The following is an 18,087-nucleotide window of genomic DNA, read 5'->3' as shown; positions in this document are numbered from 1 at the left end:
GGCTTCCAGACTACATGGAGTGAGAAGGCTAAACTACCTCAGTGGTGTATCAACCACACTCCAAAGCAAAGCTCAAGCTAGCTAGCAAGCGACTAATGTACCTGTACAAAAGCTAACCAGTTAGTATCTCAGACAGAAAAACCAACAGTCAACAGTGGAACTATTCAATATCTACACAATGCAAGTCACAAGTGCAAGCACTCAAGTGAATTCATCACATCAATTGACCTACAAGACAACAAGAGTTAGTAATCAAAGTAACTTGTATCTCAAATAGTGAAACCCAACCAACCATTAGTGCCAAATGCTCAAACCTGAAACACAAAGCTCAATTGGTGAGTACAAACCACTAGTACAAAGACTAGGGTCAAAGGCAAGTCAAATGACCAAAACAGAAGTCAATATTTCACATGAAGCACATTCAATCAATCAAGAAAAAGTCCTCAAAAGGACCAACACCAACTCATAAGGCAAATGCATCAAACAAATCATGTTATGCAAAGGCAAACAATATGCACAAAGTTGGACATCCAAATAAGAAAATCCAAATTAAAATAGAAAAGCATCCAATGATCATGAAAGTTTTTATGTGAATTCAACATGTTATGAACATACATCATGCCAAATATTAGGTCCAGAAGAGCTCAAATGGCATAGGAATGAAAATGCACAAATGCAACATCAAATATGTGACACAAACTATCACACTACTTGTTCATGTGTCCAAAACAGTGATAGAACATGATAAAAATTCCACACCAAAGCCAAAAAATCACATCACATGTTAAGATCAAGCATGCCAAATTTCAAGTCAATTGGATAAACCATGAGCATTTTACAATCAAATGAATGCAACATATCAACATGGCATCATGTTCAGTCACAAAATCACAATTAAAAATCCAGAAACACAAAAATCATGAAAATAACATCAAAAAATAATAGACATTAACACAAGCATGTGAAAAAAACTTGGATCAATTTGGACATGTTTACTATTTTTAATGATTTTTTGAAGTTGAATGAACAAAATGAAATAAAAAATGAAAATCATGTGAAAAATGAAATTTGAATGAAATAGAAAATGCATATGCCAGACTCGAACTCAGGTATGGACGGATCAAGCAAATATTCAACAATTAAATCCAAAGCATACGCACGCCAGGATCGAACACAAGTGAGCAAGGTCCAAGGCGCGCTCAACATGAAATGCAGCGTTTCAATCAAAAGGAGAAATCTAATGGAAATTAAAAATGCTCACGCCAGGTATCGAGCTCAGGTGTTGAAGGTTCAAGGCGCGCTTGTGAAACGCACCGTTTCACTAATGCGCTGGCGTCCAAATCAGCATGGTCCATGCACACGCAGGCCAGTCAAAAGGATAATGGCCAATGGTTCCTACACAAAGGCATACACGTGGAGCCAGGTAGACATAAACCCTAAGCCACACAACCAGTTGCAGACGGCGGAGCAACCGTCTTCTCCGGCCGTCTGCGGTGGAGCTCAAGAACAAATTTCCCAGAAATGGACGTTCCATACATGGTTAGAACCGCCTTGCAACGAGGATCACGAATATGCTATCAAAATCATCTAAATCATCCTATATTTCCTGGATCGAAGGCAAACATAATTGTTGAAGGTGAGAAAAACAAGAAAGGGGGGTTTGAATTGTTTTGGAAAATAAGCGTTTTTGCAAAATAAAATCACACAGGATTTTATACTGGTTCGCTTATAACACAAAGCTACTCCAGTCCACCCGGCCAAGGTGATTTCGCCTTCAACAAGGACTTAATCCACTAATCTTGAAAGATTATTATAACCAATGTCTAAGAGAAGAATCTCTTAGTCTTCTCAAGTATACAGACTGCGCAAAGTCACTTGAGGAATTAAAACAATTGAGGTAAAAATAGAATTTGTAATCTAGAGTGCTTCTAGGATAAAGCAAGTATTACAACAATTAGAGCAAATAAGAAGTTTCATGTTATGAGCAAAAGCTCGTGAAAGATTAGAGAGAGGGTAGAGTAATTATGTGCGTTCAGGTGTGTCTCTCAATGAGGTTCGCCGTTCTTTATATAGAGGTGAAAAACGACCGTTTGTAGTAATGGCAGATATTTAGTCTTGATGAGAGTTTAATGCCATAACTTCGTTGTTTCTTGCCAGAATAAGTTTGTCTCCCTGAATAACTTCTTTCCAAATATAGTTTCTTTCCATTTGAAGTTGAAGTTGCCATTACTCTTTTTGGATAAGGAAATCCATTATCAGAGTCTGCGTTACTCTGTTAATCTGAGATCTTGAGCTATAGCTTCAGATCTTCTGATGGTCCCGATCTTTTAGATTTCCAGTGTTGTCTTCAGATGACGTTGAGAGCTTCTGGAGTTATGATGTACCGTTGCTCAGAGTCAGAACTTCTAGAGCGCGTTTCTTCTTCAGATGCTTCTGATCTTCTGGTAATTTGTATCTGATTTGATCTTGTATCTGATGTTGCGATCATATTCCTTTCTTCTTGTTTAGAGTCCTGCACACTTAGAAACTTTTCGTTAGAGTGCCATTTTTGGTTTCATACTTTGTTATCATCAAAATCCTGGAATCTGTTGTAGAACTATTTTTGTTCTTACAATCTCCCCCTTTTTGATGATGACAAAACAAACTCAAATGACAGATGAAACATTTAAAATTAAGAGTTTATCATATCAGATAGAAGTGAGCTCCCCCTGAGATAGGCTAGGGAGTTCAGAAGTTCTTACCAGAGCTTCCAAGCAATGAAGTTTCTCGGTACCTTTCTCCAATTTCTTAAGTCAAGTGTTAGGTAGATTTAATTTATAGAATAGTATGTTTGCAGAGTGCTTAAGGCATTAGGCAATTTTTCATCAGAGCTATTTGATTTCTCCCCCTTTTTGTCAGAATCAAAAAGATTTTAAAAAATTTAAGCAGAAAAAAAATGTATATAGATATATCCAGATAAGAGCAAAACATCAGAAGCAAACAAGAAAAGACAACAAGCAAAAACAAACATCCTAAGTGCCTAAGGGTTGGGAGGAGGAGGCATTCTCTGAAGCAGTTGAGTCAGCAGGTTCTGGATGTTGGCGTTGACAGTGTCCTGTTGATCCAATCTGGCTCGGACTTCCTTCTGCTCCTTCTGAAGTTCTTCAAGGGTCTTGAGAACTAGAGGGGAAAAAGTAGAGGACTCCCCCTGAGTCAGAGCATGCTGTTCTTCAGCGGCTTCAGCAGCAGCCTTTGCTTCAGCTTCAGCAGCAGCAGCATCAGTTAGAGCTTTGGCTTCAGCTTCCCGTACCCTTTGAAGTTCTTCTTGTCTTGCTCTTTCTTCTTCTTTCCTTCTGGCTTCTTCTTCAGCTTCTCTGGCCAAGCGCTCCTGTAGTCTTTCCTCAGCGTCTCTGATAAAGTTGTTTCTGACTTGCTTAGAGATGTGCTTCAGCTTAAAGGCCTCGGATGTCATCCAGCCAATGACTCTGCTCCAGTGTGTCCTAACAGAGTCAGGATAATCACTGATACCAGAGTTGATGGTCAGAGACTTGACCTTTTCAACTGATGCTCCTGCAAACAGCATAATTGCTTCCTCTAGGGTTGGCAGGGAATGTTCTGGTTCAGATTGTTGAGGTGGAGAGTTTGGAGGGCTTAGGTTGAGAGTTGGAGGTTCAGCGGAAGTGTTAGGAGGGGTAATGTCAGAGATATTGGGGTCAGAGGGTTGAACTTCAGATGGAGTAACGGTTGTTTCTCCTGTGGGTGGTGAAGTTACTTCAAGTTCAGGTGGAGGTTGTTGTGGTTGTTGTGAATCACGGTTTAGAGTTTGAAGTTGGGTTAGAGTGGGAGAGGCGGGATCAGAGGGTTCTGTGTCAGAAGAGATGACAAAGTAGGGAGGTGATTCTGGGGCTGAGGATGAGGAAGTGGTTTGATTCATTTCGTCAGCTTCGGATAGTGGTAAGGAGGTATTGGCAAGGTTGAATTTTGGTAGTGTTTGAGAGGTTCTGGTTGTTGAAGGAGGGGTTTCAGATGTGGTGTAGAGGGGTGTTGGTAGAGGAAAAGACGAAGCAACTTGCTGTATAGAGGGAGCAGGAGAGGCAGACTTATCAGAAGACTCTTGCAGAGGTGCTGGAGGTCTTGATTCAGAGGATTCCCCTAGCTTTGCTTTCTTCGCCTTTGATGTCTTCTCAGATGGACCTCTTTTAAACCTCACAAAGTCTGGAGCTGATTCTGGCAGTTCGCTCAATCTGAAATCTGAGATGTCCACTCCTTCATCCTTTAGACGTTGGAGATAGTGGAGAATTGCTTCTTTGGGTTCTTCCTTGTAGAACATACAGAGACCATTTGGAATTTTCCTCTGATCTTTTAAGGATTCCCATGAGGTGTCCAGAGTAGGTTTAACATGGATCTTCTCCAGAATCCCCATGCTCTTTAGATTCCTAGAGTTCAGAGGCCTTCCAGTTTCTATTGCCAAGTCTTCCATGAGTCTGTGTTTTACCAGATGGTCCACGAGACCATTTTCTATCAGCACATCTGAGAGGAGTCTTCCCAGAGGAATGTAAGTTCTGGGTTTCATGTTATTCCTGGTTTCCCGTACAAAATCTCTGAGGTATTTGAAGAGGAGTGTTGGGAGGCAAAGCTTCAGACCTTTATGAATACAATACATAATACATTTCTGATATGTATTGATGTAATCTGATGAGTTTGATGTTGGGCGATGATGAATAGTTCCCAGGATGATTTTGAGCCACACCCGGAGATTCTGATGTAGTTCCTTGTTCTTTGAGGGGTTGCCTTCTGTGTTGAGTTTGAAGATTGTGGGGTTGATTTCATGAGCAATGTATTTCGCCCTGGGATTTATGTTGTAAATTCTTCTTCCTCCAGCTTTTTCCATGTTCAGCAAGGCAGCGATTGACTTTTCAGTAATCACAATTTTTACACCCAAAACATAGGAGACGATGAAATGATCGTCAGCATCAGCAAACCTCCAGAATTCCTTAATAAGATTTGGGTAAACTGGACCGTAGAGGCGTTGAAAGTAGTTTCCCCAACCTTGTTGATGAAGTTCTTCAGTGAGGTCTACGCCATTTCTCTTCATGTTGTTAAAATCCACCAGGGATTCACACAGCACGCCCAGTTTTTCAAAAGGAGTTGCAAGATTTATATGAGGCTCACAGTCAAGAATGTGAGGCTCCTTGTATACTGGTGTTGTAGTTACGCCTGTAACGGTTGGAGTAGAATTGCTTGTGTTTTGAGCTGCGTTGCTGGAGTTCATTTGCTGAGAATAGTTGAACACAGATTGTTGTTGAGAATCCATTGTTGATGAAGAACGAGATGAAGATGAACTATTTGCAGAAATGCCTGAGAGAACTGGGTTTGAGCAAGTGAGTGAGAGTGAAGTGTGTGCAAAGTGTGAGAGGAGTGTATAAATACCCAACAGAAACGCATGCAAAACGACACGCAAATCAGAGTTTAGCACAAAAACCAAGTTAGCACGTTTAGAGGGAGAAATGATTATGGCTCATTAATGATGTCTAATCCCAACAGTTCGCACACTGCTCGAGGAGATCTCAAGGGTCTGTCCCTTGATTTTCTTCTGGACAGCTGTCTGATTCAGATTCTCATTCTGAACTGTTCCTGGATGTGGTAGCCATGAACGCCACATTGGCCTGTTCATCAGCGTCAGATTCTGATGAGTCAGATTCACTATCATCCCAGGTAGCCATTAATCCCTTCTTGGTTTTGAGGGGATTTTTCTTGAAGCTTTCTTTTCTGGAGCTGTCTTTCTTTAGCTTGGGGCATTCATTCCTGTAGTGACCTGTTTCTTTACATTCATAACAAGTAACATCTTTGTTAGTTTTACCTTTTGAGGTTGATTCTGATCGATCCCCTCTGGGTCTTGGTCTTCTGAAGTTGTTGTTCCTCTTTTTCCAGAGTTGTTTAACTCTTCTGGTCAGGAGGGACAATTCTTCTTCATCATCAGAATCTTCCTGTTCAGAGTCATCCGCATCTTCTGTTTCGGCCTAGAATGCTTTGTTTCTGTCAGATTTGCGTCTTTCAGATCTGGACTTTAATGCTACAGACTTGTTCTTCTTCTGAGGCTCATCTTCCTCTAGTTCTATCTCATGGCTTCTAAGGGAACTGACAAGCTCTTCAAGACTGATGTTGTTCAGATCCTTTGACAGCTTCAGAGCAGTGACCATGGGTCTCCACTTCTTTGGCAAGCTTCTGACTATCTTTTTGACGTGGTCTGCAGTTGTGTATCCTTTGTCTAGAACTTTGAGACCTGGAATAAGAGTTTGGAATCTAGAGAACATTACCTCTATGGCTTCGTCATCCTCCATTTTGAAGGCTTCATACTTCTGGATTAGAGCCAGAGCCTTTGTTTCTTTGACCTGAGAGTTTCCTTCATGAGTCATCTTCAGAGAATCAAGTATATCTTTAGCTGTTTCCCTGTTGGTGATTTTTTCATACTCATTATAGGATATGGCATTGAGAAGTATCGTTCTGGCTTTGTGATGATTCTTGAATACACGCTTCTGATCATCTGTCATCTTACTTCTGGGAACTTCAACTCTAGCATTAGTTACAGGAGGTGTGTATCCATCTGTGACAATGTCCCAGAGATCAGCGTCATAGCCTAGAAAGAAACTTTCAATTCTATCTTTCCAGTAATCGAATTTCTCGCATCAAAAACATGAGGCTTAGCATTGTAACTGTCTCTTTCGTTTGTTTGGGCCATAGTTTTTCTCGTTCTGGATCTCTCTACACGGTTAAGTGTTTGATTGGAAAATCAATAACAGAGCCGAAGCTCTGATACCAATTGAAGGTGAGAAAAACAAGAAAGGGGGGTTTGAATTGTTTTGGAAAATAAGCGTTTTTACAAAATAAAATCACACAGGATTTTATACTGGTTCGCTTATAACACAAAGCTACTCCAGTCCACCCGGCCAAGGTGATTTCGCCTTCAACAAGGACTTAATCCATTAATCTTGAAAGATTATTACAACCAACCTCTAAGAGAAGAATCTCTTAGTCTTCTCAAGTATACAGACTGCGCAGAGTCACTTGAGGAATTAAAACAATTGAGGTAAAAACAGAATTTGTAATCTAGAGTGCTTCTAGGATAAAGCAAGTATTACAACAATTAGAGCAAATAAGAAGTTTCATGTTATGAGCAAAAGCTCGTGAAAGATTAGAGAGAGGGTAGAGTAATTCTGTGCGTTCAGGTGTGTCTCTCAATGAGGTTCGCCGTTCTTTATATAGAGGTGAAAAACGACCGTTTGTAGTAATGGCAGATATTTAGTCTTGATGAGAGTTTAATGCCATAACTTCGTTGTTTCTTGCCAGAACAAGTTTGTCTCCCTGAATAACTTCTTTCCAAATATAGTTTCTTTCCATTTGAAGTTGAAGTTATCGTTACTCTTTCTGGATAAGGAAATCCATTATCAGAGTCTGCGTTACTCTGTTAATCTGAGATCTTGAGCTATAGCTTCAGATCTTCTAATGGTCCTGATCTTTTAAATTTCCAGTGTTGTCTTCAGATGACGTTGAGAGCTTCTGGAGTTATGATGTACCATTGCTCAGAGTCAGAACTTCTAGAGCGCGTTTCTTCTTCAGATGCTTCTGATCTTCTGGTAATTTGTATCTGATTTGATCTTGTATCTGATGTTGCGATCAGATTCCTTTATTCTTGTTTAGAGTCCTGCACACTTAGAAACTTTTTGTTAGAGTGCCATTTTTGGTTTCATCCTTTGTTATCATCAAAATCCTGGAATCTGTTGTAGAACTATTTTTGTTCTTACAATTGCAACCAAAACTTTAATTCACTCATACATGCTCATTTCTTGCTCATTTCTAAATCTAAACACATCAGCATGATCACCATAACAGGATCTATATAATCATGTACATGAAACATCAAAAGGTGAGGACAAAAATTTCACCTACTTGGAATGGCAGTGATGAAATCGTCTCTTTCAAGCTTCCAAATGATCCAGATCAGCTTCAATAACCTTTCCTTGAAGCTTTAATCCAAAGTGAATGATTGAATCCTCTTAGATCTTGCTCAAATTCAAACTTCCATTGACATGTTCATGTGCTTGACTGGCTTGATTCTTGATCAAATTCTTCAATCCAATGGTTGCTTCTTGCTCAGGTTTACACAAAAATCATGAATATGCAAGGAAAATCAAGGTTTGTGTGAAGAATTTTGAAATTCAAGGAGAGAGAATTTTGGAGGGAAAATGTGAATTCTAGATCTAGAATTGTTGTTATGGCAAATTCTGTTATGATTAGGCTTATATATGATGTGCTAATAACAATGCTAATCCAAATTAGGCTTGGTTAATTAAAATTAAGGAGATGTGAAGCAAAGTGCGAAAACATGCAAATGAGGTTATGCATGGACATGTGCACGTGAACAGTGCATGCAATGGCTTAAATCTCACTTAAAAACATCCAAAAATCAACATGGAATGGTTAAATTGCTTGTATAATCAACCAAATTCAAATTATAGATTTTCCCTCCAAAAAGCACATGTATGAACACATGATCATATGAGCTTCTTTCATGCAATGCAATGGTTGATTTGGAAAGTGTTGGTCACAAGGAGAATTTTGCAAAAAGAGTGGTCCAATTTGGAGTTTTGAATCAAAAGTTATGCCATGTTGAACTTCCATGTACACTTTGTGATCATTTGGCCATAACTTCTCAACCAATCATCAGATGATCATGATATAGGACTTTTTGAAAAGGGGAGAGAAAGATCTTCAACTTTCATGTTCACCAAAAATCCATTTGAAGCTTCTTTGATATTGATAAGTCAAGTTGAATATGGACCAAAAACTTGCCATTGTTGGAAACTTGAAATTACAGGTCACTTTCCATTTTTGGAATCTTTTGCCCTGACTTCAAAATCTTCAAAATAGAGGTTTGAAATGACAAATGAACCTCTTTTGAACATGATTGAGGTTTTGAAACTCATTTCCCTACCTCATAGCCCTCAGTTGACTTTATAGTTGACTTTCTGGTCCTCAGATGACCTTGAAAGGCTCTGATCAGCTTGAGCCTCTACCACTTGAGGAATTTGCTCAGAAATGAACCCCTAGCTCATATAAGCTCTTTATAATGATCATATGATCCTCATCCCAATAAAATGCTTCATCTCCTTGAGACACCCTGGCTGGAAGAAAGTCAATGATCAGGGTTGACCAGAGGTCAAAACCCTAATCCAAAGGAACCTGAGCATGAATCATGAAACCCTGGATGATGATAAAACCATGATAATGATAATATACCCTTGCAACCAAGATAATGCTCAACCTCCTTGAAGAACCAAGAAAACCCTAATTGAAGCCCATGCCCTCAGATGGTTGGTCATCAATTCATAGAAACCCTCAGGCTTGAATCAGGCAACCTCTCCACCTTCTGAAAAGACTTGGGAGGATGACTTTCTTATTTTCATATGATGTGCAAAATGCAATGCCTAATGTACTAAAATGAAATGCAATATGCTAAACTAGTCCCAAGAAGAGGAGGGCAAGTTTTGAGGTTTTACAGTTGCCCCTATTCAATCCACTGTGAACCTGTCGATATGAACTGCCTCGGCTTTCAGATGATCAGGGTGAAGAGTGATTGAATACCAAGAACAGACGAACAATTTGCGCTCCGCTGGGAAATAATTAACAATGCCTGTCAGAATCGACAAAGAGGTGATCTTGAAAAAATCCGTCTGGTATGGTGAGAGTCGGCCTGAATACCGAGAAGAATGTTAACTTGGATACCAAAATAAATGGTAACACAGGAATAACCATGGCCTGAATGCCGCATCCGCTGGGGATTATTATTATTATATTTTTTGCTTTTTCTTGAACCCCAAAACTTCTTTGATTTTTTTCTTTTTTCTTTTCTTGAACCCCAGAATTTTTCCGCGCGAGTGATCCCCAATCACCGCATTTGAACCCCGATAACTTCATGTCGCTCCTGCCAAACAATGAACCCCGTTCTCCATTTGAAACCCCAGTCGCTTGACGATAACTCGCGATCGTCGTTGTGAACCCCATTCTCCAGAAAACACCTTGTGTCTCCTTTTCTCCATTTGGACCCCGCTCTCCATTCTCCCGTGCTAATTCTGTTGGCAACGCCAGAAATAACACCAAACACCACTCTGATGGCGACAAACCAGAGGGTACACCTTCACGAAAAGAAGGTAACATGTGCATTTCTTCTTCAGAAGACACCCATAACAACTTTTGTCGGCCTCAGCCAAAGTCTAAGGTGACACATGATCAGAAGACAATCCTGAGGACCTCATCCCGGATACAATCTTCAATTCCAGTCTCCAGTTGAACCCCGTTCTCCAGAAAATGCCCAACACTTCCTTTTCTCCATTTGAACCCCGATCTCCAGAAAATGCCCAGCACTTCCTTTTCTCCATTCTTCATTTCCATCTCCGCCCGACGGAAACTCTTCCTCCAATATCGCACTACTGGGGAATATTGCTAATTCAAAAACACGATGCCGAACTCCTCAGAGTAACATCTTCCAACTTCCATCTCCGCTCGACAGAAATTCTTCCTCCAATATCGCACTACTAGGGAATACCGTTGATTCAGAATCACGATGTCGCGCTCCTCAGAGTAACATCTTCACCAATCAACAAAACCAATTCTCAAACGGTAACCACGGCTTGAGACTAGCTTATGCTTGCAATGCTAATGCATGAGTTTTTTTTCTTTTTTATAGCGTAATGCTCCATAACCATGGAAATGCTACGCAATGAGTTATGTAATATGCCATGCTTCTCTTAAATGATGAATGCATAAAAAGTATCCCCCTCAGGGGACTGCACGAGCAACTCTGCTGAGGAACCCGAAATTTCTCCAATCTCCAACCTGCTGGGGAAAAGCACTGTTGTTAGGGAAAGCAACCCTCACTAAGGATGACCTCCACTGAACCCGATCCGCTCGGGGACTTCGCTGGGGAAACAACAATCTTCCGACCTATTGGGGATATAACAATCTCAACCCTGCTAGGGGAAACAACAACCTTCAGGCCTGGCTGCCGAGGAAATACTGATCTCGAACCCGCTGGGGAGATACGGAATGTTGGACACGGAACACCTATCGACTCATCGAACGCTGGTATTCACCATCTGATCACAGTGTCGGCTTTACACTTTCGAGAGCTCCCAAACTCATCTGGTCTCTTCTGATTCATCACCTTGTATTCCCGACTTCTCTCTACTCCGAGACAATCGATCTCCTCAGATTAGGGCCAACTCTCCAATCCTCAGACTTTGAAGAGTCTTCTTGATTAACCCTCTAGGATCGTCGCAATTCTTTCGCCGTCTTCACACCATTCTTCCATTCCTCGTCCCTGATCGGATCTCAAAGGAATCTTTCGTCAAAAAGCTTCACATCACAACCTGCAAGTGAGTGAAAACATCTAACAGCACCTGCAAAAGAGATCGTTAGATAAAAACGTGCCCCAGGCGTAACAAAATTTCAACACCTAGGTCACTCAACCTTCCAAATAAGATTTCAAGTTTCTAATCCTATAACATGCATTGGAAGGGACCCCTATGTCTTAAAATGCAAAGATTCTTTATCAAAATAAATGGATGTTTTTGCAATCAAAGCGGTAATGAAAACAAAAACAAAATTATTTGATTGAATATGCATTTTATTGATTGAAAAGGGTGGCTCTTAACTGAGCAATACAAAGGAAGCAATCCCTGAAAAGAGGTAATTGCGCACAAAAGGAAAATCTATCCTAATGGCAATGAGAAACCGTGATCTCATCGAGTTCCAACTCGGTTACACCCCATATGTCCTCAAGACTCTCCGCACTTTCTGCCTTCTGAACAAGACGCTTCCGACTGATCTCTGTCGGGGATTATCCAAGGTGTCTTAACCAAAACACCAACGATCATGCTAGACGCAGTTGTTCTTTTCATTCCCTCTTTTGCCTGGACCGCCCTTTCGGGTTTTCAGTCCACCGGGATACCCTTTTTTGCCCAAGCCGCCCTTGTGGGGTTTTCGACTTGCCGGGTGTACAGTTTTTTCTTTTTATCCCTAATTTTTGCCCGAACCTTTTTCATTTTTTTCTGGTTCGCCGGGATGCCCATTTTTGCCTGGACTATTTTATTCTTTTCGTCCAGCGGGTCTCTTATACGAAGTATTTTTTAACTGCGTCCGCATTCACAGGGGATGGAAAATCCTCGCCATCCATGGTCGTCAACAACAAGGCTCCGCCAGAGAAAACCTTCTTGACCACGAATGGACCCTCATAATTGGGTGTCCACTTGCCCCGACGATCGTTCTAAGGAGGAAGGATCCTTTTCAACACCATATCTCCTACGTGATACACACGGGGTCGTACCTTTCGATCAAAAGCACGTTTCATCCGCTGCTGGTACAACTGTCCATGACAAATGGCCACCAGCCTCTTTTCCTCAATCAGGCTCAACTCTTCATACCGAGTCTTTACCCATTCAGCCTCTTCCAATTTCACGTCCATCAGGACTCTCAACGATGGAATCTGAACCTCAACCGGTAACACGGCTTCCATCCCATACACGAGCGAGAAAGGCGTTGCACCAGTAGACGTACGTGCCGAGGTTCGATACCCATGCAATGCAAACGACAACATCTCGTGCCAATCCTTATAGGTTACGACCATTTTCTGCACAATCTTCTTAATATTCTTATTAGCTGCCTCGACCGCCCCATTCATCTTCGGACGATAAGGAGAAGAATTGTGATGCTCTATTTTGAACTCTCGGCACAGTTCTGCCATCATCTTGTTGTTGAGATTAGAACCATTATCAGTAATGATTCTTTCAGGAACCCCATATCTGCAAATGATGTCTCTCTTCAGGAACCTAGCAACAACCTGTTTTGTCACATTAGCATAAGACGCCGCTTCCACCCACTTGGTGAAGTAATCGATAGCCACTAATATGAACCGGTGCCCATTCCAAGCCGTAGCCTCGATCTTCCCAATCATATCAATGCCCCACATAGCAAACGGCCACGGAGACGACATTAAACTCAACGGATTTGGAGGCACATGCATTTTATCAGCATAAATCTGGCATTTATGACATTTCCGCACGAAGTTGAAACACTGAGCCTCCATTGTCATCCAATAATACCTAGCCCTTAACAACTTTTTCACCATTGCATTCCCACTGGCATGGGTACCAAACGACCCCTCGTGGACCTCTTTCATCAATTGGCTTGCTTCCTTGTCATCGACGCATCTGAGCAAAACCCAATCGAAATTCCTCTTATACAAAACCCCATCTCTGTTTAGATAGAACACCATGGCCAACCTCCTCAGAGTCTTTCGGTCTTTCTTAGACGCTCCCTCGGGATACTCTTGGGTTTCCAGATAGTGTTTGATGTCATAATACCACGGCTTTTCATCATCAGGCGCTGTGTTGACAACAAACACATAAGTCGGTCTATCCAGACGTCCCACCTCAACACTAGGGAACTGATTCCACCACTGCACCTTAATCAAAGCGACCAGAGTAGCCAAAGCATCTGCCAGAGGATTTTCTTCACTCGGCACATGGCGTAATTCCACCTTGGTGAAAAATGTCAACAACCTCCTCGTATAATCCCGGTATGGAATTAAATGAGGTTGATGCGTATACCATTTCCCGTTAACCTGATTCACAACCAAAGCTGAATCTCCATAGATAACAAGGTTCTTGATCCGCAAATCAATCGCCTCTTCAATACCCAAGATACAAGCTTCGTATTCAGCCACATTGTTGGTGCATTCAAACGTTAGCCGGGCAGCAAAAGGAATATGGGATCCTTTCGGCGTAACCAAAACATCACCAACTCCACTACCATTCACGTTAACGATCCCATCAAACATCAGAATCCATTCGGATTCAAGGTCAGGCCCCTCCTCCGGGATCGGTTCCTCAAAATCTTTCGATTTGAGAAACATGATGTCCTCATCAGGGAATTCAAACTTCATCGGTTGATAATCCTCAATGGGTTGCTGGGCGAGGTAATCAGACAATACACTCCCCTTGATTGCCTTCTGAGAGGTATACTGGATATCATATTCAGTCAAAATCATTTTCCATCTCGCAACCCGTCCGGTCAATGCTGGCTTCTCAAATATATACTTGATCGGATCCATCTTGGAAATCAACAAAGTGGTATGAACCAACATATACTGTCTCAGTCGGCGAGCAGCCCATACCAAAGAGCAGCAAGTTTTCTCGAGCAGTGAATATCTTGTTTCACAGTCGGTAAACTTTTTGCTAAGGTAGTAAATTGCATGCTCTTTTCGACCAAACTCGTCATGCTGTCCCAGTACACACCCCATAGACCCCTCGAGGATTGTCAAGTACAGAATTAACGGTCGTCCCTCCACAGGAGGCATCAGAATCGGAGGCTCCTGCAAATATTCTTTTATCTTTTCAAATGCTGCTTGGCAATCATTATTCCACCTGACCGTTTGATCTTTTCTCAACAACTTGAATATGGGTTCACATGTGGCTGTTAGATGAGATATGAACCGTGAAATGTAGTTCAATCTACCTAAGAAACCACGAACCTCCTTCTCTGTTCTCGGCTCAGGCATTTCTCGTATCGCTCTTACTTTAGCAGGATCAACCTCGAATCCTCTTTCACTCACAATAAACCCCAACAACTTACCGAACCGCACTCCGAAAGTGCACTTATTCGGATTCAACCTCAGTCTGAATTGTCTCAATCGGTCAAACAATTTGGCCAGATCTACCAGATGCCCCTCTTCTGTTTGGGACTTTGCTATCATGTCACCAACATAGGATTCAATTTCATGATGAATCATATCATGAAACAAAGTCACCATAGCTCTTTGATACGTGGCACCGGCGTTCTTGAGACCGAATGGCATCACCTTATAGCAGAAAGTGCCCCATGGTGTGATGAACGTTGTTTTCTCCATATCATCTGGCGACATTTTAATCTGATTATAGCCAGAAAAGCCATCCACGAAGGAAAACACCGAGAATTGAGCTGTATTATCTACCAACACATCGATGTGAGGTAATGGGAAGTCATATTTCGGGCTAGCTCTATTCAGATCCCGGTAGTCCACACATCCTCACCTTTCCATCCTTCTTCGGCACTGGTACAATGTTCGCAACCCAAGGCGGATAATTAGTGACAGCGAGGAAACCAGCATCCAACTGCTTCTGCACTTCTTCTTTAATTTTCATGGCCATCTCAGGTCGAGTTCTGCGCAACTTCTACTTCACTGGAGGACAATCTGCTCTCAATGGCAACCTGTGCACAACAATATCGGTATCCAACCCTGGCATATCCTGATAAGACCAGGCGAAGATATCAACATACTCTTTCAACAAGGCTACCATTCTGCTCTTGACGTTCACCTCCAAAGCGGTCCTAACCTTTACTTCCTTTCTGACCTCCTCGGTACCCAAATTGACAATCTCGACTCGCTCCTCGTGCGATTGAATCACCTTCTCCTCTTGTTTCAACATCCTGGCTAATTCCTCCGGCAGTTCACAATCTTCTTCGCCTTCTTCTTCGGCATGATAGATTGGATTGTCGAAGTCATATGAGGGTGTAACAAGATTGTTATCAATGAGATCCGGAGAATGATTGCATCTACATGAATGTTGATTCATGCATTTCTTTTAGAACCGGAACGAAGCAAATTAAAAGGAAAATGAAAACAAACATTGCCATTTTTATTAAACTGCAAAAATAAATGAAAAACAGGGAACACCGCTTTTAATGAAAAAACATCCTTTTATTGATGATGCAATCATTGCAAAATGAAAAACATGAGGTGGCCCTTACAATGAACCATTACGTTTCGGGCAAAACGTATGGTTTTCATGCAGACAGAATTGAAAAACAGAAATATTACTCTTCACGTAGAGTGACAATGATGATCTTTTCGGCCTTCCAGTTCTGGATCTCCATCCCTGGTACGCACGGTTTTATCCATGAGTCAAGCTCGTAGTCACTGTTGATCTCTTCACCCACCGCACAGACGTGATCTGGGTCTAGCATTCCAGCACTGGTGAACGTGAATGGCTGACGACGTCCTCTACTCTGTCCCGACGAGCCTCGGCCCGGCTGATAACCAACCCCGAACCTGTCTTCCTTGGCGGAGATGTCTATCATTCTTCCCCAACCTGGGGCTTCTCCATTCTTCACCACCTCAGCGGCCTGTTTGTACGAAGAAATAGACGGCTTCTTCTCTCCCTTGGCAAAAATGGCATTCTCCACCTTGACGGTTTCGAATGCCTGACTCGGTGTTTCCCATATTTCAACGTACTTGAACGATGACAAGTGGCTGACAAAGATGTCCTCCTCCCCACAAACCGTTACGACCTGCCCGTCCCAGATATACTTCAATTTCTGGTGCAAAGTCGAAGTTACTGCCCCAGAAGCGTGTATCCATGGTCGACCCAACAAGCAACTGTATGCCGGCTGAATATCCATGACATAAAACACAGACTTAAACACCTCGGGCCCGATCTTCACAGGGAGCTCCACTTCCCCAAACACAGCCCTCTTAGAGCCACCAAATGCTCTAACAACCAGGTCAGTAGGCCTCAACACTACTCCTTCGCAATCCAGCTTTGCCAGGGCCTTCTTTGGCAACACATTGAGTGATGAGCCGGTATCCACCAAAACGTGCGAGAGCACTGCTCCTTTACACTCCATTGCAATGTGTAATGCCCTATTGTGATTACGCCCGTCCACCGTAAGATCCAAATCAGTGAAACCTAGCCCATGGTTGGCATTAACATTAGACACCACTCTCTCCAGCTGATTGATCGTTATCTCCTGCGGGACATAGGCTATCTTCAATACTTTCAACAAAGCCTCTCTATGCCCTTCAGAGCTTAACAGCAAAGATAAGATCGAAATCTTAGACGGAGTCTGCTGCAGATGGTCAACAAGTTTGTACTCAGACTTCTTGATGATCCTCAGAAACTCCTCGGCTTCATCATCCAGTTCTTTTTCCGACCCCACAGGCACCGGTGTCGCTACAGAAGTACCCTCACTCACCACCTGCTTCCCTCTTGCCCTGGCAAAAGCCTCGGCCTTATCTCTCTTTTCTTTTTCCGCCTCCCCACTCCTCAATGTGTCGGGTGCAAACAACCTTCCGCTGCGAGTGAAACCACTGAGTCCGGCATTATCCACCTTTGAAACGGTGGTTTCACCTGCAGCCTGATCCTCCTGCTTCTCTCCATTACAATATACCTCTCCACCATAATCCCACGGCACAACATCACCGTTTTCATATGGAATAGGCCCCGGTACCTTGATGGTAACCGGAGCTGCATCTGCCAGTGCTGACAAGTCGATAGGATCAAAATAGATGGTTATGGTGGAAACATCCTCCCTCTCCAAACCAACTCTCTCAAACCTGAGACTTCCTTCATTCATCATCCTCTGAACAACCTCCCTCAATAAAACACACCTATCGGTAGTGACAGTGCAAGCGGCACAACAATCATCACAACCCGGAAAAACCCCATTCTTCAACAATTGTCTCTTGATCTCAGCCAATGGAGTCCTCAACTAATCTACATTCATCAGCCCAATTATCCTCTCATCCTCCGAAATCGCATTCACCCCCATCTGACCATGCGCCGACATGGGATTAACATTAACATTTGGAGATGGTGCAAAATTAATGGCCTTGGAGTCTACTAGATCCTGAACCACATGCTTGAAAGCTTTACAATTCTCCATATTCTGTCCAAGGGAACCAGAATGGAACTCGCACTTGGCGTTCTCATCATAGTTGGCAGGCCTCTGATCCGGTCTCAACGGAGCCAATGTTCTCAACTGAACCAACCCCAGATCTTTCAACTTTTTCAACAAAAATGAATATGTCACAGGCGGCCTATCAAACTGACCATCAGTCATTCGTCCTCTCACCTGATACACGGCCCGTTGTGTTCTCTGTTGAAATGGTTGTCGTTGTTGTGACAGTTGTTGTTGTTGTGCAGGTTGATTATCAGCAGGAATTGTTACTGCAGCAGTGTGCTGGTAGTAACGATCCCTACCGTGTCCTCTCTGGGCATACACAGCACTCGTGTC

General features: G+C 42.4%; 1 protein-coding gene across 1 annotated transcript in view; it reads right to left on the bottom strand.

The window, feature by feature from the left end:
- The window catches only part of LOC127122395 (uncharacterized), a 153,590-nt gene extending 136,163 nt beyond the window's left edge, over window positions 1-17,427 (bottom strand). Inside the window, exon 1 of the mRNA XM_051052734.1 lies at window positions 17,242-17,427. Coding sequence (XP_050908691.1) covers window positions 17,242-17,427 — 186 coding nt within the window. The remainder of the gene's footprint in view (window positions 1-17,241) is intronic.
- Window positions 17,428-18,087: the final 660 nt, after the last annotated feature.

Source organism: Lathyrus oleraceus, chromosome 2, assembly GCF_024323335.1.
Source record: "Lathyrus oleraceus cultivar Zhongwan6 chromosome 2, CAAS_Psat_ZW6_1.0, whole genome shotgun sequence".
NCBI classification, from domain to species: Eukaryota; Viridiplantae; Streptophyta; class Magnoliopsida; order Fabales; family Fabaceae; genus Lathyrus; species Lathyrus oleraceus.
Note: the sequence above shows the minus strand (reverse complement) of the source record. Positions and strands in the feature narration are given on the sequence as shown.